Source organism: Cynara cardunculus (assembly GCF_001531365.2).
Source record: "Cynara cardunculus var. scolymus isolate 2C chromosome LG 12, CcrdV1, whole genome shotgun sequence".
In the NCBI taxonomy this organism is placed as follows: Eukaryota; Viridiplantae; Streptophyta; class Magnoliopsida; order Asterales; family Asteraceae; genus Cynara; species Cynara cardunculus.
Genome location: NC_037539.1, coordinates 1,042,863 through 1,070,208, shown reverse-complemented (window position 1 = coordinate 1,070,208; position 27,346 = coordinate 1,042,863). Strand labels below are relative to the sequence as shown.

General features: G+C 36.2%; 3 protein-coding genes across 19 annotated transcripts; 2 read left to right on the top strand and 1 right to left on the bottom strand.

Moving 5' to 3' along the window:
- Positions 1–1,491: 1,491 nt before the first annotated feature.
- On the top strand, positions 1,492–5,282 carry LOC112522727 (methyl-CpG-binding domain-containing protein 9-like; the record flags this gene model as incomplete). The annotated part of the gene is made up of 2 exons (XM_025132028.1): positions 1,492–1,928; positions 5,225–5,282. Coding segments are annotated over exons 1-2 (495 nt in total), but the record flags the coding sequence as incomplete, so codon positions are not given.
- On the top strand, positions 5,259–15,595 carry LOC112522997 (methyl-CpG-binding domain-containing protein 9-like). 2 transcript variants are annotated; one of them, XM_025132391.1, is made up of 10 exons: positions 5,259–5,762; positions 6,080–7,117; positions 7,205–7,331; positions 7,416–7,831; positions 9,230–9,535; positions 9,623–9,946; positions 10,119–10,217; positions 10,612–11,064; positions 12,397–13,374; positions 15,090–15,595. In XM_025132391.1, exons 1-10 carry the CDS (start codon positions 5,313–5,315, stop codon positions 15,447–15,449), a joined length of 4,551 nt encoding a protein of 1,516 aa, XP_024988159.1. In that variant the 5' UTR covers positions 5,259–5,312; the 3' UTR covers positions 15,450–15,595. The 2 variants fall into 2 exon arrangements, with proteins under 2 accessions (XP_024988159.1, XP_024988158.1); XM_025132390.1 differs by having other exon boundaries at positions 7,205–7,831.
- LOC112522998 (RNA-binding protein 25) lies at positions 15,188–25,194 on the bottom strand. Of its 16 annotated transcripts, none has more exons than XR_003070231.1 (9): positions 24,579–25,194; positions 23,154–23,410; positions 22,920–23,066; positions 21,871–22,321; positions 21,053–21,736; positions 20,382–20,968; positions 18,315–18,580; positions 18,104–18,140; positions 15,188–15,272 (listed from the first exon to the last, which is right to left on the bottom strand). XR_003070231.1 is itself a non-coding variant. In XM_025132396.1 (9 exons), exons 3-9 carry the CDS (start codon positions 23,973–23,975, stop codon positions 18,329–18,331), a joined length of 2,454 nt encoding a protein of 817 aa, XP_024988164.1. In that variant the 5' UTR covers positions 23,976–24,008; positions 24,186–24,277; positions 24,579–24,667; the 3' UTR covers positions 18,186–18,328. The 16 variants fall into 16 exon arrangements, 15 of the variants coding, with proteins under 15 accessions (XP_024988164.1, XP_024988165.1, XP_024988166.1 ...); XM_025132396.1 differs by lacking the exons at positions 15,188–15,272; positions 18,104–18,140 and adding exons at positions 23,900–24,008; positions 24,186–24,277 and having other exon boundaries at positions 18,186–18,580; positions 24,579–24,667; XM_025132397.1 differs by lacking the exons at positions 15,188–15,272; positions 18,104–18,140 and adding exons at positions 23,900–24,005; positions 24,186–24,277 and having other exon boundaries at positions 18,186–18,580; positions 24,579–24,667.
- Positions 25,195–27,346: the final 2,152 nt, after the last annotated feature.

The following is a 27,346-nucleotide window of genomic DNA, read 5'->3' as shown; positions in this document are numbered from 1 at the left end:
ATTTTTTTAAGATAATAATTAATAGTTTGTTATAATTCAATTATTATCCTAAATATATTTTATATTTTTATATTTAAAAATGAGATTCTATCCAGTATTTGATTATGTTTATCTGCAGTTAGTTACACGAATTCAAAAATGAAGCTTAATAAGTTGTATATACGTATAATTTACTTGTAATCATGAATTTTAAATAATATGCATCAATAAACAACACTTCGTGCATAAAAATGGTTTTTATGAGTTTTTATCATATGCTCTATAATATGGTATAAATATTTAATACCTCAACAATCTTTTTTTAACATTTTATATTCTCTCTCATATTTATCCCTGGTTCAAAATAAGAAAAAACAATTAATATACTTTTTCTTCCTTTTCAAATATGGAAAAATAACTATTCTATCTCATCTTTTCTCATTATTATTATTATTTTATGGAAGATGACTGAAGTTTACTAATTATGATTAATATTTTATATTAAGAAATAATTAAAACTTTTATGAAATCACATATTTATCAAATTTAATTGACGATTGAGATTAAATTATATTGGTTGTACAAATGTAAAAGGTTGCATAATAATTCATCTCTCTCTATGTTATTTTATATACCCACACAATTCATTTATATAAAATATAAATATATTTGTAATACATATATAATTTATACAATATATTATATAAATATAATACAATAATAGTATAATAATTTAATATATATAAATATATAACACATATATAATACTTAATATATTTTTATAACATATATACTAATCGTACAAGGGTAGTTTCGTAATTTATCAATCTAGTCTAATATTTTTCCTTTTCTCTTATATATATTAACAGGACAAAAATGCATTCAGTCATCTGATACATACAAAATATAAAGCTCCTCTTTTTCACAATTCCTGAAGCAACTAGACTTCTTTTATGCGCACGTACACCCGAGTTTGTTTAATCTTCTCTCTTTTCCTCAACCTACTTTCATCTATTTACCGGTGCATCACATCTGTCTTGAAAAACCAGTACTCATTTCAATCAAAACCATAAAAATTTCACTCATCTGTTTGCTACTACTCTTGCAGATCTGAAGCTTTCAGTACTGTTATAATAGCAACCTTATACATCAAGCGTGAGCTAATTTACGGGGTATTACAAAACTCGAGTTCTCAGTTTCTTTTCAATTAGTTTTCGTACAGATTCAAACTCAGTTCAGTGTTTTATTCGTTTACAGTTGAGTTGAATCAAGTTATGAATCAAACATAAAATCTTTACAGTTCGTTTTTAAATTATACAGTTTCAGTATTAAGATTTTATGAAAAATCAAGATGGCTTCTTGACAAACACAACTATTTTGTCCTCGATCGTCCATCAGAAAAGTTTTAATTTGGTCTAATTTAACAATAAATTCGAGTCTATTTTATTAAAATATAATAATTAAAAATAATATATTTTTATTTAATAAAAGCATTTACTTTTATTTTTAAAAATGGACGGGTCGGGTTTAAGGGAATCACCCGTACCCGATACCAGGCCCCATACAGTCGCCCTCACGATCGATCTTAACGAAACCCCACCTCCTTCTCCTCGAGAAGAAGACTGTGAGTGTAATGGCGATGGGTACACGGCGGATCACCGGTGTGGTTTGTGTGGTGAGACGGAAGGGGAGATGGTGGTTTGCGGTGAGTGTGTAAAACAGTTTCATGTAGTGTGTTTGGGGGGGAAGGAAGAGGAAAGGGAGTGGAAGTGTGTTAAGTGTTCGATGGAATGCGGTAGAGGGAAGAAGTTGCGTGGAACTGTACCTACTACCGGTAGCGGTGGTTTAGGGCTTTTGGACATGAACGCTTCTCCGCCGCGTGAGGCTGACGGTGATGAGGTGGGGTTTTCTGCAATTTCGGAGCTAGCGTTACCAGCCAGTGTCCCCAAGTGAGCTTCTCAGTCCTTGACCATTTTGATCGAATACATACATACATACATACATACATATATCTATCATGATCGTCATTTCATCCTTTAAACTCTTCAATATGACGATACTTATGCGTATTTTTTCTTCTACATATGTTTCAAGTGTTTTCTTAACAATGTCTGCTTGTTTTTTTAGGTTTTCATAATTTCTCGGATTTCTGTGTGTGTGTTAATGATATATAATTTGTTAAAGATGGTAGGAAAGAAATATTCTGAAGAAATGGTGATCCAAGAAATGGAAGGGTACTATTTTGGACATGTTAAGAGAAGTTCAAATTTTGTGCTATTTACCTGAATATGGAACTTCAGCAATTGCATATCTAAACATGTACTTGATCATAGATGTTTCTTATGTAATTTAGGAGAATTGGGCAAGGAAGAAAATTGATTATTGAAGATAGGGTCAGATTCAGGGAAACCGCAAAAAAGTGAGAAACTGAGTAACACCCTGGTAACTATTATCCGGACGGTATGCACATATGAATACAAGTAATTTGTGAGCAATTTCTCTGGTATGCACGTGTGCATAACATGCACACATGCATAAAAACCAAGAGACAACTTCATTTACTTGTATAAACATGTGCATACCGTCTAGATGAATGGTTACTAGGGTGTTCATCAGTTTTTCATTTTTTGAGGGTTTTCCCCCGAACCTCCCTCTATCGGGATAAATACAAAATTAGTAGATTACCTAATTATTCTTAACTTCAATCTTTTGATTATCTGATTATCTACTTTCGGTTTTGATTTTGACTTCTCAAGTTGCAATAATCATTTTGACACCGACACACCGCACATCCAAACACCTTTAGATGTATACCTTTTATTAATTGTACTTTGAAAGATATTCCTAGAATTGAGAATCGAGAGTACCCTCAAATTTCAAAAACTTATAAATGTGCAAACTTGGACGAGGAAAACTTTTTTCTCTATAAATACATGCTAAGATCTAAAATTTCCTTTTGTGGTAGAAAACTAGAAATGGTATGGAACTTAATATTGAATCTTTATTTACTGTCTTTTGCAAATGTTTGTTGATAATAAATTAATAATACATTGTTTGTTTACAAAATTGAATTTTCATACCATGCGTTTTCATGCGTGGGTCATCTCCATGCGATATATCTTGTTTTGACCAAAAAATTGTGACTTGTTATATGCTTACATGCTGAGTGTTTATATCATTAGGTTTTGTGTTTCTCATTTTATGCTTACATGCTTGATCTATGCCCATCATTTAGTCGCTCCATATTTTGGTTGTTGATATACTTGTAACTTTTCATTTGGTTTTAAATTTAATCATCCTGTTCTTGTTTGGTTTTTTGTCGCACTTCTATCATAAATTACAAGCTTTTTTTATGCTAAAAAAGAGTATCATTTGGTACTGTTTGTTAATGGTTGCTGGTTTGACGATCTCCCGACATGAACTAGGCAATTTCAATGAGGAATAACGGAGAACACTAAAAAAGACGGGAAATTAAGTTGAAAACTGTCCAACACAATTAGATGGAGAAGAACTTTGATACATTAATTAGGTGTAAGTTAACATAAGTGAAAGAAGTTTCTTTTCCTATTGGATGGCTTGCCGTCAGCCCCTCACCAACACAATGAACATAGTTTTCCACAATCTGAACGAACGTTGAGATTAACATCATTGGCAACTTTAGGTCACAAAAAATGAAGAAGCCTTGTTACCAGATTTGGAGATCTATCAGAAAGAACTATTAAATGTTGAAGGGTTATGCATGTTGTAGTTTGGAAATTTCTTTATGATATCTTGTCACCCTTTAGATGAGGTGATCTTTTGTGGGATCATCAGGTTCCCGAAGTAGGTTGTAGACCAACTATAATTGTTACACTATATATAGATTACTTATGCATCCGGTTGTATGATACATATTCTCCTACAAACATTGAATACACAATATATCTACCCTTTCCCTCTTTTATGTTTCAAAGTTCCATCTTATTCCCATTACAATCCTAGTAAAGATCAATCATTGTCTTGTAGTTTAGAGATATATTACTAAATATATTCTTGTTAAATACAAATTCGACCATCGTTGATTATTAAGTCCCTTCTCAAAGTTTTTTTTGTTAACGAGCTATGCAACATCACAGAATTGAAAGAGCAAGTCAAAGATGCCTATAATCGTCCATAAAGGAAATTTTTTGTTGCAAAGGCGAATGAATATGTTGCATAAGACATAGAGATACTTTCCTAGTTAATTAGTCTAGGGCATCCAATTAAGTTGTCGCTCCATCATTGTATTTCCTATAATCACAATGGATAAGAGGTGCAAACTAGGGCTGCAAACGAGCCAATCCAAGCTCAAGCTTAAATGTGTTATATTAAGCTCAGCATGTTTCCTTGATACAAGCTTGAGCTTCGCTCAAGAGCTCTTAAATAGCCCGAAAATGTTATTCAGAGTGTTAGATAAAACAAGCTCGAATTGAGAGATTGAATAGTTCGCAAATATCTATTATAACTATATTTGATAAAGCACGATCAATTCAAGCTTGACCAAAAAATATACAGCAAAGTGTGCTCACATATTAATACATACAATTAAAAACTTGATAAGAATTCGAGTCGAGTTCTTATAAACTTGAACTCGACTCATTAAATGTTTTGAGCTCATATTTTAAGATGTTCGAATCAATTGAGCTCAACTTAACCTACTCCAACTAGTTTTAGATATGTTAAACTAAATGCATACATTTTCATGCTCTTGGTATCTTTAGCACAAATAACATATCCCAGTTTATGTTTATTTATTTTATTACCATTTCCCAGGTAACATCAGGTTTTGAATCATTGACTTTCTAATACTTAAATGTCAATGCAGCGCATCTCGTTCAAGAGAAAAAACACGTTCTTTTCACAAATAAATTAACTACATGTTTCATTGGATTAGACTTGCATGAGAATATTCTATGTTAAATTTCCTGCCTTCCTTGGTTTGTCGTAGTGGATTAATTTGTCTGTATAGATTAGGGAGATTTTTGTTTGGGAGGATTTTTTCATTGATGGAAGGAGCATGTTTTCTAATTGGGAGGGGCAGGTTTGGAAAAAAAAAACTTGGCTTTCTGCATAAAGCTTCCCCCTAGAAGCTTACTGAATAAGCCACTTTTTATACCCTTAAGCCACTACCAAACAGTCATGTATGACTGACCAAATAAGCGATGATTCCCGTTAAGCTTGTGAAGCTGCTAATAAACAGACCCTAACCATGTCTTTTGTGTTCCAGTATGCAGGATGCGTGTGATAATCTCTTTGTTGGATTTTCTTTAACTTCTCTGAATGGATTTTCATCTACAAATGCTTCTTCCCAGGCAATGCGGATTGCACGCTTGAATCTTGATATTGCAACACAAAATGCCAATTTAGTGTATTTGCAAGCACTTAAAAATTACATATCTGAAAGGAGAGGTGTACTAGGAGATGGTTGGGTTGTTAAATTTGAATTTTCTGAGAGTATCTGCAAGAGAGCTCCAATTTACTATGCCCCAGATGGAAGTAGATTCAATTCGATGCCAGAAGTTGCTCATCATTTCGGTTTGCTATTGCCGCCAAATTCCTTTGAAACAAATGACAAAGGTGGTAGCTTTGCATTACTGCAGAACGGATCACATGCTACTAAAAGTTTGGATAGTGCTTCAAGGTCGCTAAATGCCAATATCATTAGGGAGCGTAAGAGCATGTCGCAAAGCGGGGTCAGTAATGGCGGAACTGCAATTGAAGTAGACCCTATGGGGAATAGTAACCGTGGGTCAGAGTTGTTTCTTGTAAGTTTTTCAATCCGCTCTTCTGCTTGCATTTATTGCATCAACCTTTGCCCTGCTTTTTCCCCGCCCCCACGATTTGTAAGATCCCACATTGGTTGGGATGGGGAATGAAAGTTGCCTTATAAGGGACTGGATACCTCCTCTATTAGACGCGTTTTAAAACCGTGAGTCCAGATTTGTTGACAAAGCGGACAATATCTGTTACGATTGGCCTGGGATGTTACAACAGTGACCATCATTTTGTTTTGATTGTATTGTTTCATTTGTTGGATTCATCCATCTTTATCTTTTACCCTGACATCTTATGTTTGTCCCAGGATGGTTTTCCAGTTCAATTTCAAGACTTCTTTGTGACATCACTGGGAAAAATCGACCCACGTGTTTCATTCCACACGGCTTCCCAAATCTGGCCAATAGGTTACAAATCTATTTGGCACGATAATGCAACAGGGTCCATATTCGTATGCAATGTTTTAGATGCTGGTGATTGTGGCCCAATATTCAGAGTAAATAGGCATCCATGCACAAAGCATTCAATCCCAAATGCTTCAACGGTGCTCTGCAGGCCAAAATCTAGGCCGTCCGATGGAAAAGACACGGCAGGTAGTCATGATTCTGCTGTTAATAGGGCATTTCAGGCATTTCTTGATGAACGAATAAATACCCGCGATAAACTAGCTGAACAACAAAAGCCACCGAGCCTAGATGATGGTAGTTACTCATGCCTTGATAAGGTAGCAAGCTGTTTGACTACAGAATCCGCCTTTCCTCTTCAATGTATACCTTCTAATAACGTCATCCGAGGTGACATTATTGGTGAATTTATGGTAGAAGGGAGATCCCCTTCATCTGCTTGGCAAATGGTCTTAGAAACTCTACTTTCTGCATGCCATCAAGCATTTAAAGATTTGAGTGTCTTAACTTTTTGCTGCAACCACACTGTCGATAGGCAACACATTGATGATTCATATAATATTAATTCATTAGACAAATTTGGTTATTTGAGGGGTCCTAAAATCGTGAACTTAATACGGACAGTAGAGCAGCTCGATGGTTGTTGTATGGTGCTGCGGAGATGGTTGCAACCAGACAGATTCGGTCTAGATGCCGAGTTTGTACAAGAACTCGTAGAACAGCTTCCGGGGGTTTCTGCCTGTTTGGGATATAAATCTTTGGTTGCAAGATGTCAAAACTCTCCCCATACTGTCGGAAGCGGATTCTTTACGGTTTTACGTAAATATAGTTCACAGCCGACTGTATCAGATAGTCTAGTAGAAAACCGTAAAAGACTCAGCCCACCAGGCAATATAATTGCCTCCAACCTTCCTCCTCGTTTAATTGGGGATATTCTCCAGGTATTGGACCTTTGCTTTAGTCATAGCTAGTGCGCTGAAGTTTCAATTCCAAAGTCTGATATTTTTATTTTTTATTCATCTGTTTAGGCCCACGAGTTCTACTTGCGGTTTCATAAAGTTTTGGGGCTAGAGGCACTTCCCTCTAGAGAAAAGCTGGAATACGAGTTACTGAATCCATGGGATGATGATTTGAAGCCACCGAACAGTCATGAAGGTGACAAAATAGAAGATCTTACTTCATATTCCACAATTGCCCCTGATATGAAATCCCGTTTTGGAGATTTTGTGGATGCAACAGAAGAATCTGAGGGAGATGGTTCTCGATCAGAAGTGGCTATCAAATGCACAGGTGTATCATTAGCGAACTTTCATATGGCACTCGTGAAGGTGCTAGTAGAAGACATGCTAGCAAAACTCACGATATGTGAGCAATCTGGTGCAGCGGAATCCAAGTCAAGAAAAGGGAGGAAGAAAAACATGGAGATCATGGTTTCTAGCAAGAAGATAAAGCTCAGTATGTTTCCTGTTAACGAAATTACTTGGCCAGAAATAGCGAGGAGGTGCATTTTGGCTGTGTTGTCCATGGATGGTAGTCTTGAAGCTTCGGATGTCACAAACCGTGAATTTAGTGAAGTGTTTCATTGTTTGAAAGGTGATGGCGGTCCACTTTGTGGTTCTCTTACTGGAATGGCTGCAATGGAGGCTGATGCAATGGTAAGCTTTTATAGGCATTCCTTTTATGATCTTGTTTATGATTATATTCTAATTCTGCATCTTTGCAAGCTCCTTATGTTTCATGTTTTTCCATTTTCATCTCTTATTTCCGTAAGAGGCCACCCTCAAGTCAGAATATTTCTCTTAGGGCCCGTTTGGTTTGTAGGATTTGATGGGATTCGTATTTAGAATCCATTCCAATCCCGCGTTAGGTCTAAAGTAAATTCCGGAATTGAAATCCTGGGATTCCGATGAAATCCCCCAAACATTGGATTTGGAAATCCCTTGGGGTAGTTGGTATTTCATGAGATTTTATAGGATACCAACCGAACACTTAAATCTCATGGGGTAGTTGGTATTTCATGGAATTAATATTCCATTCCAATCCTGCGTTTGGTTTAAAGGAAAGTCCAGAATTGAAATTTGTGGGATTTCAATGAAATCCCACAAATATTGGATTTAGAAATCCCGTGGGGGTAGTTGGTATTTCATGGTACTTCATAGGACTTTCTTCTGTTAGTAATGGTGTAAAGTATGTTAAAGACATTTTTCCTGTAATAATCAATTAGTAAAAGGTACTTTAATTATTTTTATGATTATCTATAATTTGTTTCTATAAATTATCTATAAAGAATGGAATTCAATTCTATTCCAAATCCTACAAACGGAACACACCAAAGATTCCACATCTTTCCACGAAATCCAAGTCCCTCAAAAACATTCGGTAAAACCAAATACCCCCCTTAGGGTGTGTTTGGTACACTGGACAAGAATTGATGTTTCATGTTTGACAGGACTTTCATGTGGAACAGAGTGGAACAAGCATATATTTTACCAATAAAACCTAATTCTCTTCTAAAACATCAAATATGCCTCCCTCCTTACATTTTATTCATTCTTTAAATTTTATTTATTGTTTTTTATGCTCTTTAAACTTTCACTTTACTATCCTCAAAATATTATTACTATACGGTTTCTATATTTTTGGTTAATTTATGTAATTTGTTAAATATTATTAATAATAAAATAATATAGAAAATGTATAAAAAAAAATTGGAAACTACATAAACTATCTATTTTGGTGTCATTTTATAATGATATATTTTGTTATAAAAATATGTATTTTATTATAATTTAATAAATTATATAAATTAATCAAAATATATAAAAGATGTAAACAATTCATTAGAGGTAAATTGGTCATTTTATCTGTTCCTTCATGTCCATTTTTGTCTTATCAAATGCTAAACACATGGTTTGTCTTGTTCTGTTCTATCCTGCCTAGCTTGGATACTAAATGCACCCTTAATGTCATAACCGGAATTTTGTTATTTTTCTTCATTTTGTGTTTATATCGTTAACGCTTACCAATCAAGATCGAATTTATGTTATTTTCAGGTTCTAGCAGAGGCCTCCGAGAAAATATTTTCTTCTGTGAACAGTAAATTTGTCAACTTCATAATAGATAAAAACGATCTCAATATCCGCGACTCCGCCACAGAGACAAATAGAACAGATAACGGATGTCCTAAATGGATTGAGGTTCTCGAACCCGTAAGAAAGCTACCCACAAACGTGGGAGCAAAACTGAGAAAATGCGTTTATGAATCTTTAAAACAACAACCACCACCGTGGGCGGTAGAGATGTTGGTAAACTCGATAAGCAAAGACGTCTACAAGGGTAATGCATCCGGACCCACAAAGGTTCGTGTTTTTGAATCCACTTATCTTCAAAATTTGGCGTGATTTTCCGTTTATTCTAGAACTAACTTCCAAATGGAACTAAAACAGAAAATCGTTGTCTCGGTTCTTGAACATGTGAGAGAACTAAATCCTCTCACTAAGAAGAAAGCGAAGGAAAGTCGTGTTGTCAGGACTTTATATGACGTGATCATGAGACGGTGTCGTATGGTGCTACGCTCGGTTGCTGCTGAAGATGAAAACCGAGCTTTTTTCATTCTCATGGCAGAATCCCTTTTCAAGCGGAATGAATCTTGTGATGGTGGACATCCTGCACCAGTTTCCCGCCCGTTAGATTTTAGAACGATTGACCTCAGATTGGATGCCGGCTGCTATGGTGGTTCACATGAATCTTTCATTGAGGATGTTCGTGAGGTATGGCAGGGAAAAAGGATCCCGTTGGCACATTGATAGTAACCTACCCGACCCAACCCGTATCGAAAAATTACTTACTTTGACCGAACCTGTTTGACCCATACCGTCAGTCCCCATTTTGCAACCTACGGTTTAATTGCTTGGAAATCTAATATATATGATCTTTTGGCAGGTTTGGCGAAATTTACGAATAATATATAGGAACAAACCCAAATACATCGACTTTATTGAAACGTTATCTAAAAAGCTAGAAGAACTGTATGAACAAGAGGTTAGTTGATTTCTTGCCAAGAATTTTCGTTCTCAATCATCTGGGACTTTGGGGCTGTTTGGTTGGTTTTCTGTTAAGTCCTGTATAGATAAAGCTGTCTGTCATTGTGGATTAATCTGTCTGTATAGATTGGGAAGGTTTTTCATAGATGGAATGAACGTGTTTTTTTAATTGGGAGGGATAGGTTTGGAAAAACTCGCTTTCTGCGTAAAGCTCCCCCCTAGAAGCTTAATGAATAAGCCACTTTCTATATCATTAAGCCACTACCACACAGTCATGTATAGCTAACTGTATAAGATGTGAATCCCATTAAGCTCATTAAGCTGCTGACAAACAAGCTCCTTTGTCCAAATTGATATCTAAGCTAATACTGGTCATCTTTTTCAATCTCCAGGTACTTACACTGGTCCGCAAGACCGTCGATTACGGGAACGATTCCATCTCCGATGAAACAAAGAGAGAGCTAAACACGATGCTTGCAGACACAATCACGAGCACGCTTTCCGTTGCACCATGGGAGGACGGGATTTGCAAAGTATGCGGGAAGGATGAAAATGATCATATCTTGCTTTTGTGTGATAGATGTGATGCAGAGTACCATACATACTGTTTAGATCCTCCCCTCCAAAGGGTTCCAAAAGCAAGTTGGTATTGCCCATCTTGCATTTCGTTCATTACAAATCAAGCTATGTCGTCACAAGAAGAGGAGTCTGACACCCCGGTGTTATTCCGGGACCCCGATAAGAAGAAAACATGCAAAGAAATTGTTCGAAATGGTTTAGAGTCGCTGGCTGAGTTAGCTGATGCTATGGAGTCGATGGAGTATTGGGAACTAGGCCTCGAGGAGGTTAGTCTTTCGTGTCCTTTTCGGTTTGAAAGGAATCTGAAGGAATTAGAATGGCCAAGTCCGTTGACCAAATTCCGTTCCTGTGTTTGGTTTAACCTATGGAATGGAATTGAATTCTACACATTCAATCGTTTGTGGATTTGGTCATTCCATCACAAATGAGATGGAATTCAATTCTATTCCTACCTATATTCTAAAAAAAACTATACTACCCCCATAATGATATATATACATATACATATACATATACGGTTAGCTTCAGGGAATAACCGAAGAACACTTGGTAACCATTCATCTGGATTCTGGATGGTTTTCACATGTGCATACAAGTAATTTGTAAGCAATTTGTCCGTTATGCACACGTGCTTAAAAACCAATAAATAGCTTCGATTACTTAACGTTCCTCAATTTTTCATATTCTTGGGGTTTTCCCCTAAACCTCTCTCCGTCTCTCTCTCTCTCTCTATATATATACACACACACACGCCTTCATTTTACGAAAACGCAAGAACACCCTTTTACTATAGTCAATCACATGTGACACTAGAGACGTGGGCGACCTTTGTAGGCCAAGTCACCCACACACCACCAGGTCCCCTTATGTATATTATCACATTTGATAAGAGTGTTTTCGCGTTTTCTGAAATTGAAGGTGTTCTCGTTTAAACCTCTAGTCCTCCACCTATATATTATATATAATAAACTTTATTCTGTAATTGATTTATTTCTAGAAAACAAGAAAATCATAATTTTTTTAGTAAACGGTAATATCGTCTACATATTGTTTTACATTAGGTTTTAATTTTATTGTTATTCTAGTTAAAAAAATCAAAGAAAAAGTATCTAGTCATATTTCATCATCTCATTCCAATTCCTAACCTGCATTCCATTTCCCATCGAACAAACACTTGGTCAAACTTGATAACATTCCATTCCAGTTCCTTTCATATTTCAATTCCTTTTGACATGTTCTGTTCCTTTAGAAAACATTTTGCGAACCAAACATCCCCTCAGTTTATATAAACGTAATCTTACCAAAGGGCCTTTGGCCTAGCGATATGTGAGTCTTTGGGAGGTCAGGGTTTCAAAACTCACCAAAGGTGAGGAGGGTGTATGAGTTTATTTGTTCTATTTGCCGTATATAAATATTATATACTAAAAAAAACGTATTCTTGTTCGAACCATAAAGAGATGATCATGTTCATATAATCGAAAATAGAACTCAGAAAATCTTAATTCGATTAGGAATATCCTCATTAGTTCTTCGAAATTCTGGGTTGCAACTTATTTTATGTGAAGAATTAACCGTAAATTTTTCACAATTTTTCGCAGCGGGTTTTCCTTCTCAAGTTCTTGTGTGACGAGGCCTTGAGTTCGACCATTATTCGGGACCACATAAACGCAGTTGATTGCAATATTCGAAGAGACTTCCTGGGCCGAGACTCAGAAGGTAGACTTTACTACATTCTTGGCAAACCCGAAAGGGTAGTTGTGTCTGGTCCACACAGTATAGGTGAAGTGTGTATAGCCTCCGAGAGTTCTTCCTCTAGAGAACTCGATGCATCCGAGCGTTGTTCATGGATTTGCTATGAATCGGATGCTGAAATCGAGGCTCTGGTTGAATGGTTGAGAGATGACGATGCAAGAGAGAAAGAACTGAAAGAAACCATCATACAGTGGCAACGAAACAAATCGAACAACCAAAATGGTGAAGCCGGGAAAGTTAACCGCTTGATGTCATCGATTCACGACACGAATGCAAGGGCAGCACTGGAAAAGAAATTTGGTTCTTTCTCGGAAGGAAGAGTCTTCGACGATGGGAAAATATACCGTTGTGATTGCCTGGAATTAGTTGGGTCTACTAGAGCTCATTGTTTTTCATGCCACTCGACGTTTTTCAGTAACGAGATTCACAACGATGGAAAATGTGGGATTCATAAGGAAGGAGACGCTCTCGTGAAGCAACCGACCTTGACTAATGATCAGAATGAACCCGATGTCACATTTGTCTTTGAGGAGATTAGAGCCAATTTCTGTGCCGAAAGCTTGCGTAAAGAAGTCATCAAAGATGTAGGGATCGTCGGGTCAAACAGGAATCCAGTATTGGTCAAACATCGAGTCGAAGCTGAGAACATCGAGTCTTCGACACCGTTAGTTGGCAGAGTTTCTAAAATTCTTCGATATCTGAAAGCCACTTTACTCGATATTGAAGCCGCTCTTCCAAACGAAGCATTTAGACCTTCGAGAAGAGACTCTCATAGATTACGAGCTTGGCACGTGTTTGTGAAATCGGCACAGTCGATTCATGAGGTGAGTTTGTATTTTTCATATCTCTTATCATATATCGTCATTATATCCTAGGTTCAAACGACAACAATAACCAACTAAAATAACACAAAAATAACCAAATCACGTACAATATCACATGTGATTTTACACATAATTGTAAAATCACATGTGATTCAACCGTTCTCGTGTTCGTTTATTTGGTTACTGCTCTAACTCTCTCTCTCTATATATATATACACACACACACACACATAGGGGCCTTCTTTTGAGAACCCATGAAATTGTGATAACCTTTACAACTAGTGTTTCATGTGCTATTTCATATAATTCTTTTCCTTCCAAGAGTAGGATTTAGAATATTGATTAACATATATTTGTTTCATATGTGAATCTTTTTATCCTGTTTGTGAAACAAAAGTTATACATAAAAAGTTTCACATTGTGAAACAAATATATACATAAGAAGTTTCACATAAAAAGTTCATCAATACGTTAAATGCTAGCCTTTGATGGGAAAAAATCATGTAAAACAATGCCTTAAGGTAAAAGTTCTCACAGTTATTGCAACATATGGAGTTCTCATTTTATTACACCCCTATATATAGAGGAGCAGGTTTAACTGCAAACTTAAGTTTCATTGTGAGCCCGAGGGTAAACTAGAGCGTGCCATGTGTCCTTGACATTCATGGGATATTCGTCATGAATGATGTAAAAAATTCATGTTCATTATTCACGATGAATAGGAACAAATGGGGACACATGTCACTCTCCCCTTTGTCCCCTTGTTCACAACAGAAAACAGGTTTGTAACTGAACTTTTCTATATATATATATATATATATATAAACTTGAGATCGTGAGAGACCAGCCTGTTTTCGTGAGACCACATTTTTACACTTGAAAATTCACAACAAAACATTATGAAGGGTAACCTTCACAATTTTTTTGCTGTGAAGGTTCGAATCTTTTTACCTTCACAATATTTTTTTTGCTATAAAGTTTCAAGTGTAAAATGTGGTATCATGGGTCTCACGTGCACCAACGCTCTATATATATATAGGGAGGTTCTGGGAAAAGCTCCCACCCAAAAAAAATGGAAAACTGAAAATCACTTAGGTAACCATTCATCTCAACAGTATGCAAATATACAAGTAATTGAAGATGTTTCTTGGTTTTTATGCATGTGTGTATACCGGACAAATTGCCTACAAATTACTTGTATGCATATGTACGTACCGTTCAGATGAACAGTTAAGTTATCAGAGTGTCGCTTAGTTTTTTATTTTTTGCAGTTTTCCCCTGAACCCGACCCTATATATATATATAGGCTAAGGATCCTGTGAGGAGAGTTTAGATGAGAAACATAAGAAGGGATCTCGACCGATTAATCACTTTTAATCTCAAACCCACCCATGAGTCGTGCTTGATATGGGGGATCGATCCGGTGCATCTCATCCAAATGTGCATCCAAAGGGGAGATCCCTTCTTGCGCTTCTCACCTTAACTCTCCTTCTCACTGGAACCCAACCCTATATATACATACATACATATACTCATGTCAAACTGATAAGAACAAATACTCACTTCATCAATTGATCTTCAACATATTCAAACTGATAACAACATAATATGCATACAAATATATACAGATTCACGCGTCTATATCAAACCGATAAGAAAAAAAATACGAATTGTAATCTTCATGTCGTGAATTTTGAACCTCGATTACCTTTCAGATGGTACAAGCAACGATCATCCTAGAAGACATGATTAGAACCGAGCACCTGAGAAATGAATGGTGGTATTGGTCCTCACCTTCCGCTGCTATTAAAATCTCCACTGTTTCATCTCTCGCTCTACGAATCTACGCTCTCGATGCTGCCATCTTTTACGAGAACCCACCTACGCCTCCTGCGGACCTGACAGAACCCGTAACGCCATCAGATTCCAATTCAAAGAAAGAAGCTTCTAGAAAGTCAAACCCAAAATCAAGCAGCTCGACAATGGTGGCAATGTCGAACAATTCAGAACCTTCCAAGACTTCGAAATCCGGAAAGAGGCCAAAGAAGAAGAAACTTAGATTCTCCGCGGATTAAAAACCGATTTATGGTTCTCTGTTTTAGATTTGTAAATGGTAATTGTGAAACTTAGACTGGACGCGAACTGATGAGTGCCGAAGAGGGGTGAACCCTGAATTGGTGACTCGGGCCTTTTGTTGCTAAACCGACTTGATGGTTAGACTCATTGGCTGCACCCTGAGTCAGTGACTCGGGCCCTTTTAGGGCTGAACTGACTTGATGGTTAGACTCATTGGCTGCACCCCGAGTGTCGGAAGAAAAAGGGGGTGTGGGTGCAACATATACAAATGTTATGTTGTACATTTATTTGGTAGAATCAAAGTTTGAACCTTGAAACATATGTGGTTCCTGCCTGCAATAAGCTCATAAAAAGCTTGTATCCATAAGGGCTGGCGTGTTTGAAATTTCCAACAGGTATGTTATATTTTCTCTGTTTTTTTTATCTATTTTAAAGGAGAGTTTAGCATAGCTGTTGGAGCAAACTTTTCTCAAACCTTTGAAATTTCTAAAATAGCATAGCTGTTGGAGCAAACTTTTTTCAAATATCTGAAATTTCTAAAATAACATAGTTTTTAAAAATATTAAGTTTTTATAGTTTTATATTGAGTAAGAGATAATGTTGTTTGCCAACGCTGACTGAGGCGTTGACTTGGTAAAAACAGAGATATACTTACGTAGTCAGAACTTCTTGCTCAATCTGAACACCTTCCGACACATGCAACATAGCGAATCGGATGGCTACTCTATAGAATTTGTCCTTCAGTTTCATTGGAACCTTCTTATAACACCACCCTCGTAACAGTTCATTTGAGTGTTGCTTTTATGTGATGTGTTAAGCCTTCCTCTCCATTTCTTTGAATTATGGAATCTAGATACTTGAACTATCGTTTTTAATTTTTTTTATTAACCTGGATATCCAACCCGTTATGCGAGCCGATTAATCCTAAGGCGACCACCTGCTTTGCAGGTAGCTCGGAGTCATCGCATTTGAACCTCCGTAGCCATAAGAGAATTTTTATCTGATTTCAATAGTTATGATAAATGTGTAGGGTTTCTTCTATATGAAACCGAACAAAATGAAGCCAGTAAAGAGATTGTTTCTCGGTCAGCCACAAAAGATACGAAACCAGTAAACCATGGAGGAAATAGCGGTTCGACCATCTAACCCCACCATATGGTTCACAAGTCCTTCCACACAATCTGCTATCCTAGCATTACAACAAAATGAGTTTTATAGGACACCTAAGATATCTAAGCGTCTTAATAAAAATACTTTATAGAACTTAAATTTATAATACCAAACCAAAATACGTCATCTCTAAAGTGTTATAATAAGTTTATAGAACGTTTTTATGTGTTTTAACAAGCTTTTTACGATGCTTTTGAAATAAAGTGTTTGTAATAGCTACTTATACGATTCCATTTGAAAAAGTGTCCCATAAAAAATAGGTTTATATCAGAAGTGTCATGTAAGCTAATGGATAAGACGTTTTATAGTTTGATCCTATAAACTTATGTTCTATAAAATACTATATTAGAACGTTTAGACATTCTAGGCATCCTATAAAACCAATTTTTGTAATGTGGTATTGCGCCTACACAAACTCGTATACAAAATCATGTCTTCCAAAATACCTAAAATTACCATGTCCGATCTCAGTTACTCATGTTACATCTTCCTCAACCTACCCCTCCTCACATACCGACAACTATCTCCTACAAACTTGTCCAAATCAACATAGTCTAACAGGCATTACTCCGAATCCTCCTTCAAAGATCTCATTCGGTATCATGTCTAACATAATCCAACCACACATCCACCTGAAAATCCTCGTTTCAGCCACCTTTATCGTTCAAGTCTGATGTGGAGAACTTGTTCAATTTTAGCGGGATTTTCTTGTCGCATAACACTCCAAGAAAAATCCTTGCTATGATAAGCATAAACACAACCAACATTTGTTTGTTTAAGGCCGTAAGGGTCTCCTTGTTACCAGCTTAATGAGCTTCACAGGACTTGAAGCTTATTCATTCAGCTATGCATGATTGTTTGGTGATGCCTTAATGATACAAAAAAATGGCTTATTAGGTAAGCTTTTAAGAGGCATCTTTATGAGAAAAAGGCTTATTCTGTAAGCTTTTAAGAGGCAACTATATACAAAAGCCAAGTTTTTTTTTCCAAATTTGTCCCTCCCTCGTTAAAGAACATGCTTCTTCCATCTATGGAAAAAACCTCCCTATTTATACAGTTAGCTTTATCCATACATAACTTAATGGAAAACCAACTAAACATCCCTTAACACACCTATGTAGCCTTACAAACCAAACCATACCTTATCCCTATTGTAAATGTATAAAGAAAATATGGATGTTTTTAAGCAAATATTAGTAACTTGGGAAGCGTATTAGGAGCCATTTACCAAACGCTTATTGGGTAATTGTTTATCAGGTATCACTTACTTTACCGGGTGAGAATCTTACCCAATAAAAATGAGGGAGAAGACTTTTACCCGATAACTGTTTGCAGGTAAAAGACTCTTAACCAACAATCCATTTTGATGGACGAGAATGTTACCCAACAAGATAAGTGAGAGTGATGACTTTTACCCGGTAAGCATTTGGCATAAAACGCTTTAACTTTCCTAAATGCCAAATGAACAAATCCAGAATCTCACCTAGATACGATTCGGTACAAGATGAACAGACCATTTTCTGTAAAAACAAAACACAACATTCAAAGATTTTAGAATAGAATTATTCAGGAGAAATTAGTGCATAATACCTTGATCTAAGATTGACTTATCAAAAAAAAATGTTGTTGAAAGAAATATGCTGCTAATATGCTATTATAACAAGACCCCATAATAATAATAGTAACAGTAATACCACAGTGACAACAATCAAGTTTTGGATCTTCCAGCAAGCCCAGTCTCCACTTTCTTGATTTCAAAAATCAGCATCCTCCACATTTTAAGCACAAACATTTCAGCTTCGTCGTCCAGTATAGACTGAAGCCGATCCAGCATCTCATCTGCTGTCACGTGTTCTTGAGTGCTCGACACGATGTAATCTACCAGAGTCGTCTCCTCCTCACCCAAAAACTCTGTTATCTTCTTCGAGATCCATGGTCTCATCCTTTCATGCAATCCATTCTGTATAAACGTTACCAAACAACCAAGTAAATACAGACCAAATAGCACCCAAAGAATTCCATTCAGATTAGTTGATTACTCATTTCCTATATACTTTCAACATTAAGCCTTCTCATGGCAAAATATTTCACAAATAAACACTTGTTTGATTTTCAATTACTAGGATATAATGAATAAAGAAGCTAAGGGGTTGTTTGGTTGGTTTTCCCCATTAAGCCATGTACGGTTAAAGTTGTCAGTGTGGATTAATCTGTCTATATAAATTGGGAAGGTTTTTCTTTGGAAGGTCTTTTTCATATATGGAAGAAACGTGCTTTCCAAAAGAAGGGTTAGGTTTGTAAAAAACTTGGCTTTCTACATAAAGCTCCTCCTAGAAGCTTACTAAATAAGCCACTTTTTACATCATCAAGTTACTACCAAACAATCATATATAGCTGACTGAATAAATTGAGTCCCATTAAGTTCATTAAGCTGCTAACAAGCAGACCCTAAGAATCCATCCATTCAAACATTTGCTTCTAATTTTGTAGGCCCTCCGGGTTCATCGGGTTGGGTTGGGTTCAAATTATCGTAACCCAATTCCAACACCAATACCTACAGTTTAAAATTTTTACAACTCAATCAGACATCAGGTTGCTTCAGGTTGGGTTATTTCGTGTTGCGTTGGGTTGAGTTAGCCGGAGAACGGGTTGGTCAGGCTTTTGAGCACCCCTAGTAAGATAGCCTTATTATCTAGAACTCAAGCAAACCAAAATCTCCAGTTGCAGTTCTCTTTAGCTAAAGTTAATTTAGTTATGCAACTTCTGCAAAAGTTGGTCGAGAGTTCTTTCATAACATTTGTTACTCTACTGCCAACTCTCAAGACTTTATTCTTTGACTTCCCCAATAAAATGCATAGTGACTTGACTGGAAATATACAAAACAATCTCAAGATGCCACATTTGATCAGGTGATTTACCAATTAAGCATCTTCCCCGAAACATCTAAGAGCAAATCTTAGAATTCTCGAATCATTTTGTGAGTCATAATGCTTGAAGTAATCAAAGAACCTTAAGGGTGCATTTGGTATGCAGTAAGGATCCTACAGAACATGACAGCTTTCAACGTTTGGCAAGACAACTGGACAGATCAGAACAAATAAAATAACCAACTTACCCCTAATAAGTTGTTTACATACTTCATATATTTTGATTAATTTATGTAATTTATCAAGTTATAAAAAATAAATATTTCTTATAACAAAATATATCATCAGAAAGTTTTTGTCGAAGACGATTAAAAGTGCACCAAAATAAAAAGTTTATGTAGTTCCCACATTTTATTTTATACCTTTTCTATATTATCTTATTATTATTAATATTTAATAGATTACATAAATTAATCAATATATAGAAAACGTAGAAAAATAATATTTTGAGTATAGTGAAGTGAAAGTTTAAAGAGCATAAAATACAATAAATAAAATTTAAAGAATGAATAAAATTTAAAGAGAGAGGCGTATTTGATGTTTTAGAAGAGAATTAGACCTAATTTGAGGTTATATTGGTAAAATATAGGTCAATTACACCTTGTCCCATGGGGTGGCAGTGGAACACGCCTGTTCCACTTCGTTCCACTGTTCTTGTTTATTCTACATAAAGAATCCTACCAAACATGGAAGATCTCTGTTCTGTCTTGTGTACCAAACGCACCCTAAATGTGTTTGTGTGTATAATTGCAAGCGTTCAGTTGGCTTTTCCAGAAAATATGAAACAATACATGCAAATAGCTGCAAAAATGCACGCAAGAATGATATACTAACCTTGTCATAAGTTGCCCAGTTTATCGGATAAGAGAACAATTCGTCCTTGGTTTTTGGAATGGTGTCAATTAATTGTTTTGCATCCAAAAGCTTCTTATTATCCGGTGTCTTTGCTTTCTCTGATCCACGCTCACGCTCGATTGGTTCTTTTCTGGTTTCATCTCTGGACCGGTTAGCCTCCTCAAAATTCCGATCTCTATCCCGATGGCTAGACCTATCATGGGAACGTCTACTCCGTTCCCTTTCTGAATCAGGTCTCTCTTCTTTTGAATTTGCATTTCCAATTCGTTTTGCAAATTCAGCTGCTGCCGCCAAAGGTGAAGGTGCGACAGGAGCTGTGTCTTGCACAGCTTGCAATTCCTCCGTTGTGTAATCTATAGGAACCAAAGGCCGCATCTTTTTGTCCTTCTGTGCATCCTCATCTTCCTCTTCGTGGAAAAGAGAAGGAACAGTAGTTCTTTTTCCTGAGCCTACAAGACCAAATCCTAATTTTTTTGTGGTGACGGTGTTGCTTTGCCTCATTTCTGATGCTGCAGCAGATCCCACAGCTGAATCATCACCAGTTCCATTCTGTATAATCCTACTATCTGTCATATGTAAATCCCTACTTGGTTAATGAATACACAGAAAAGAGTGTGAAAACAAAAAACTAATTGAACCGTATAACTTACCAATCTCGTTCCCATGTGCCACCTCACCATCTGTAGTCTGATCAACAGCCTTATTTCTGATATCCAACAAGCCTCCATCAATTAACATAGCATTCTCAGCTCCATTAGTTGCATTACTAGATAAAAGTTCCAAGGCATGTTTTTGTTGTTCTTTCTGCTGCTCTCTTTCTTCTTCAGCTTTCCTCTTAGCCTCAGCAATCTCCTCCTCCTCTTTAATCCTGTCATCCATGTCTTCCTCCTTTTCCCTTAGCCTGCGTTTTCTTTCTTCTCTTTCCTCCCCACTACTTCTGTATTTTCTCTTTTTGCTATAACCATCATCATTTTCTTGATCCAATATCTCATATTTCCTATCTTGTTCCCTATCCTTTTCCCTTTCTCTCTCCTGTTTGCGTGCCCTCTCTTTCTCTTTTTCTCTAGATTCCCACTCCTTCAGGCGTGCCCTGTATCGGCGTTCATCTTCACGTATCTTGTATTCTCTTTCCCTCTCTCTCTTAGCTCGTTCTTGCTCCCTCTCTCTTTCATATCTTTCCAATTCCCTTTCCTTTTCACGCTTCAGGTCTCGCTCTCGGTCTTTGCTCCTCCTATCATTCTTATTACTTCGGTCCGGTGAGCTTGTTTCAGGTCTCTCATTTTCACCTGAAGGTTTGCTTTTGCTGGTCATTTCTTCACCATTTCTATCTTCCACTGCATATGTAAAAGATTGGTAAGTCACTGCATATTGTAGAATGTAGACAACCAATTATGACACATTTGTTAGCAGAGAGATCATGTTCACAAATTACAAGGACAATATTCAATATATGGAAACTATACTTTACCAGTTCTCGTAATATCCACATCTGAATCGCCATCTCTCGACCTTGCTGGATGTTCAGATGTTGAATTTCCAGGAACATCAGGAGCAGTTTGTGGGGGTGAAGGCGGAGGTGGTAGAGGTTTATTCTTTATCCTCTCTTCTATCATTCCTGTAATCTTTTCACTAGCTTCTCTATCAGCTTCCTTATCTTCATTAGTCACAAGGCCAAAGGTAGCAATGTCCTTAATTTCTTTGTTTGATTCATTGTTATCATCTTCCTTTTTCTCTTCCTTTGAAATATCCTTCGATTCCTCCACAGAAGACTCTGAAGGTTCGTTCTTCTCAAGCCCGGATGCATTTCCTTCCCCTTTACCCGAACCTTCAGTATCCGTTGCTTTCAGATTCTTGAAGTTGTCCTTTTTCTTCTCAACATAGAGTTTAAGATACTTTCGGGTTGCATGATCAAAATTCAACTGTAAATTTGAAATCCAGGAACATCAAATGATAAAAAAAAAAAAAAAAGGAATGCATGAAGAAGAATGATAGAGAACACAAGAACCTTGCAAAAGAAAAGACACATGAAGCATAATACGGGTAAACGAGAACCATATGATTGCTCTGGCTATAGATAGAGAGAAGGCATATCTATTTCTGGGATTTAAGACCTGGATTTGGGCCAAAACTCCCTAGAAAGTGCATACTCAAAACATAGTCCATAGATTTCCCTCCTCCCATAAAAATGCCAAACTAGTTTTGATGATTGCCACTATGTGCATATCACTGTAATTATCAACTGACATTAGAGAATAACTTAGGCTGTTTTTCTTCATAACATTAGGAATAACCAAAAGATAATACAGCTAGCAACTTATACATTTAAGAATCAACCGCACCTTCACCCAAGTAGAAGTTAAAATTGAAGGCAAGATAAATAACAAATGCAAGTATAATGCACATGGCCACCTACTAGGAAGATGTTTTTAAATCCATGTACTATTATTTCTTGACATGACACAACCGAAAAGGGGAATATATTGAAGTAATGAAGAATATAAAAAGATTCAATCATACCATCAGCTCCTGACCATCAATACTTAATTTATTCAGCATCCGTAAAGCACGTAAAACTCCTTCAGGGGATTCAAATTCACAAAATCCAAAGCCCTTGAAACCCCCAGTATCTTGAACACGTTTCCAACTTTTAACAGGCCCGCAGAGCTTCAACAGACATTAATGTGTGTAAGCACCTGAACATTGAAATTTGTTCCAATGAAACAATAGCGAGAAGAGAGACAACAAACTTACTTGCAAAAGGGAGAGCATGAAATCATTGTCCACCGTTGATGCTATCTTGCCAACATAAACCATGTTCATCGGCTTTTCAGTTGGAGTTATGGTTGGATTGATGGCTGGCCTTACAATTGTAGGAACCACTGGACCTCGCATAGGCATCATTGGAGGGCGTGGCAATGCTGGAATGACTCCCACTGCTCCAAGTGGTCGTTGAGGATATGCAGGTCGAAGCATTGATGGATACGGAGGAGGGGCATAACGAAGGATTCCTGCATGAATGAGAAAAAAATACTATGCAAACTTGTTAGAGCAGATTCAGCAAATTAATACAATCGTAAAAGTCTTCTGTCAACACTTCAAACAAAATTAAATCAGATTTAGTAACAAAAAATAATCAACAGTGTTTACCCAAATATTACAAGCAATTAGAGATGGCAGCATAGGCACACCAGCTGAACAGATAACCTGAATGAAAATAAGGACAAGTATATGGAATTCATAGATCATGGATGTACGAAGCAGCTTACCTCATGCATCCTGAAAAGTAGTGGCCTTGTCAAAATATTCCATGCACCAATCGTGAAGAATTGAATTTAGTAACAAGAGACTTCCATAGTCTCACAGACGCCGATTCAAACGATGACAAGACACTCTAATTTGTGTTCCACAGTTTTATATCTTGAACTATTATAGAACCATACACAGTAACAGATGCAAAGAATAGAAACCAAATAGTGTAGTTGGAAGGATTGTGATACCTTGGCATGTAAAGGGCAAGAAGCACTCAGTTGCTAGCATGTTCTGCTGCCGACAAATCACGATTCGAGAACCCATTAAAGGGAAAGTAGACTACAGATAAAAAGCCTACTAAAAATGAACATCGCAGAAATCGTTTAGCATGACAAACTAGAAGAGATTGCTTTTTGTTCATGACTTTCAATTTCTAGAATTCAAGGGGTCATTTTGATCATAAGAAGTACATTTTTCACTAAAGTTCGTCTATGTAAAGGAGAATGAAGGAAGCTAGGCAAAATGTTTGCATACCAAAAAAGTTGTGGGAGTAATGGTCTCTAAGAAACTGCAATATGGAGGAGAGCCTTCCAACCTTTATCACCACGACATCAGTCATTACGACACTGTACGAGAAAACATCTTGTCATCGCTACTCCCTAAACCAACACTAACTCCTCCCAATTGCTCTCGACCAAATTTTTTACACTGTTATTTACACTTGCAAACTCTTTAAGGGCTAAATCCACATATGGTATTAAACAAATTCCTAAAACGATTCGTGTACATACAAACATGTATCAAACACAGATGACTAAAATTTAACAAGCCTTTTCCACTTTGCAGCCACACATCAACAACAATTCGATCATAAATTCCAAAAAAAAAACAGGCGTAATAGATACAAATCAAAAAGAGATGACCCACCTGGAGGATTCATCGTTCCCTGAGGGACAGCCATTTGATAACCATTAGGCATCGGCGCATACATCCTCATCGGTTGCTGACCTGGCTGCCCGTACTGCGGCGGCATCATTTGTTGAACCGAAGACATCATGCCACTTGACTGCGACGGCGGCGGCATCATCACGCCTGGCGGCTGAACCTGGACCTGACCTTGACCTTGAATTCCATGGTTCTGAAAATTAGGGTTAGGTATCGGAGAGAACTGAGGAGCAGTTGGAAGCGGAACCGACGGCGTTGCTGGCCGGAAAGACGGAGGGACAGTAGAGAGTTGCGAAGGGGGCACAAAAGGTTGGATCTGCGGCGGCGGCGGTATTCCCGTCGGCTGCAGTGGTGTTGGTTGTAAATTATTAAGGTTAGGGTTTAGTGCTACTACTGTGGCGTTTGCGGTGGTGGCGAGAATTGCCGACGGTTGTGCGGTAGACGAATCTGGCAGATCCGAATTTGGTTGCTTCGGATTATCAGGCGCCGGTGGTTGTGTAGGGTTTTGCTGCTCTGTAATTGTTTTCTCCGGTGAGTTTGTCGAATTCGCCATTGATCCTTACAGAAAGAGATTGAGAGAGAGAGAGATCGAAGATGCCCAATTTTGGTGCCCTAATTTGGATTTTATATGTATTTCCTAAATTCCATCACGGGGATGACTACGGGATACGAGTTGTTAATCGGCAAAGTATAATACAATGTGTTGGATTACGAATTTAAAGATAATCAAAACGATTAATCGGTGATCGGTTCCGGTTTTGGAATCGATCATCGATTTGGTTCGGATATTAGTTTTGAAGAAACGGTAATAGACTACGAGATATCGTTTTTGGTTTATATCGTTCTTGAAAAAGCAATAATTGATTATAGGATCGTTGGTTCTGTTTCTATGATTTCGAAGAAAAAAAAACTGATTACAGGATATCGGTTTTGGTTTATATTTGTATTGAAAAAACAATAACTGGTTAAAGGATATCGGATTTGGTTCATATTGGTCTCAAATAAAGAATAATTGGTTATGATACATTGGTTCTCTTTGTATCGGTTTCAGGAAAAATATAACTGATTATAGGATAATTGGTTATGTTTGTATATGTTTTGGAAAAACAGTAACTGATTGTAGGATATTGAATTTGGTTCATATCGGTCTCAAATAAACAATAACTTATTATAAGATCGTTGGTTCTGTTTGTGTCGGTTTTGGAGAAATACAATCGATAATAGGATATCGGTTTTGGTTCATATCGGTCTTGAAAAAAAGCATTAACTAATTAAAGGATCAGTGGTTCTGTTTGTATCGGCTTTGAGAACAATAATCAGCTAACTGATTATAGGATATCGGTTTCAAAAAAAAACAATAATTGATTATAGGATCATTGGTTCTGTCTATATCGGTTTTGAAAAAATAATAACTGATTGTAGGATATTAGTTTTGGTTTATATCGATCTCAAAAGAACAATAATTGATTCTAAACGGCCATGCTGGTTTTTTAACCGTCCAATTTTCTTTTGTTTCCTGTTATACAGTATTAACATATTTCTTTCTTATTATTATGTGCTAAAGTAACAAAACAGTTAACATTTTTTTAGTATATTAAATATTTCTCATGTATTAAAATACGAATGTTATTTACTTTGATTAAAATATTTCGTTTATTTTGATTATCTATATCTATATTATATTATAAAACATTTGACAAAAACTCTTTAAAACCATTTTTAATACATGAAGTACTGTTTATTAATGCATATTACTTAAAATATAATATTACAAGTAAGTTGTGTGTAAATACAACTTATTAAAGCTATATGTTTGAATTCGTGTAACTAATGCAGATAAACATAACTAAATACAAGATAAACATCTCATTTTAAATATAAAAAAATCTTAAATATAACTAAGATAATCATTGAGTTCGGACAAAATACTTAATGATTATTTTTATAAAAAAATATATTATTAAACCTAAATTAAATTATTTCGTTACGTTAAATTAAATTATAATAAAAAAATTGAATTAAAAAAATTACAAAAAACTAAAACTTTTAAATAGTTAATTTGATATTAATATTGCTATATTTTTTCCAAAATTTTAAGATATTTTTAAATTTATATTTTATTCAAAAATAAAAATATTATTGTTTTCTCAAAACCACATAAAACCGTATTATATCGATATAGATAAAGAATAAAACGAAACATTGAAATCGATACGTATCTCGATGCATTGCACGAGTACCCTTATAGTTATATTATAAAACATTTGACAAATACTCTTAAAACCATTTTTTATGTATGAAGTACTGTTTATTGAGACATGTTACTTAAAATTCAAGATCATAAATAAATTGTAACTAAGTACAACTTATTAAAGTTTCATGTTTGAATTCGTGCAACTAACTGTAAATAAACATACTCAAATACAAGATAAACATTTCATTTTAAATATAAAAAATCTAAAATATAATTAAGATAATAATTGAGTTCTAACAGAATACTTAATTATTATCCTTATAAAAAATTATATTGTTAAATCAAAAAATAAATTACTTCGTTAAAAAAAGATCCTTAATTACTTACGCATAAAGTGGATTTTCTACAAAAAAACCATCTTTCTGTATAAGGTAAGGAACTAAGGATGGTGATTTGTCTCGATTCGGTGGGGAACATGACTCATCCAACCCGAACGGGGACAAAACGGTAGAATGGTGTCACGGGCACCCTCTAGGCTATTACTGAATCTGCCACT

What these genes read in the sequence shown, in the direction of transcription:
- LOC112522997 (XM_025132390.1), top strand. Translation starts at nt 5,313, where the DNA reads ATGCGGATTGCACGCTTGAATCTTGATATTGCAACACAAAATGCCAAT. An exon ending in GTGGGTCAGAGTTGTTTCTT is followed by an intron (nt 5,763 to 6,079) that starts GTAAGTTTTTCA and finishes TGTTTGTCCCAG; the next exon opens with GATGGTTTTCCAGTTCAATT. An exon ending in CGGCACAGTCGATTCATGAG is followed by an intron (nt 13,375 to 15,089) that starts GTGAGTTTGTAT and finishes ATTACCTTTCAG; the next exon opens with ATGGTACAAGCAACGATCAT.
- LOC112522998 (XM_025132392.1), bottom strand. Translation starts at nt 25,149, where the DNA reads ATGGCGAATTCGACAAACTCACCGGAGAAAACAATTACAGAGCAGCAA. An exon ending in TCATGCTCTCCCTTTTGCAA is followed by an intron (nt 23,067 to 23,153) that starts GTAAGTTTGTTG and finishes TGTCTGTTGAAG; the next exon opens with CTCTGCGGGCCTGTTAAAAG. An exon ending in ACTGGGCAACTTATGACAAG is followed by an intron (nt 18,581 to 20,381) that starts GTTAGTATATCA and finishes ACGTTTATACAG; the next exon opens with AATGGATTGCATGAAAGGAT.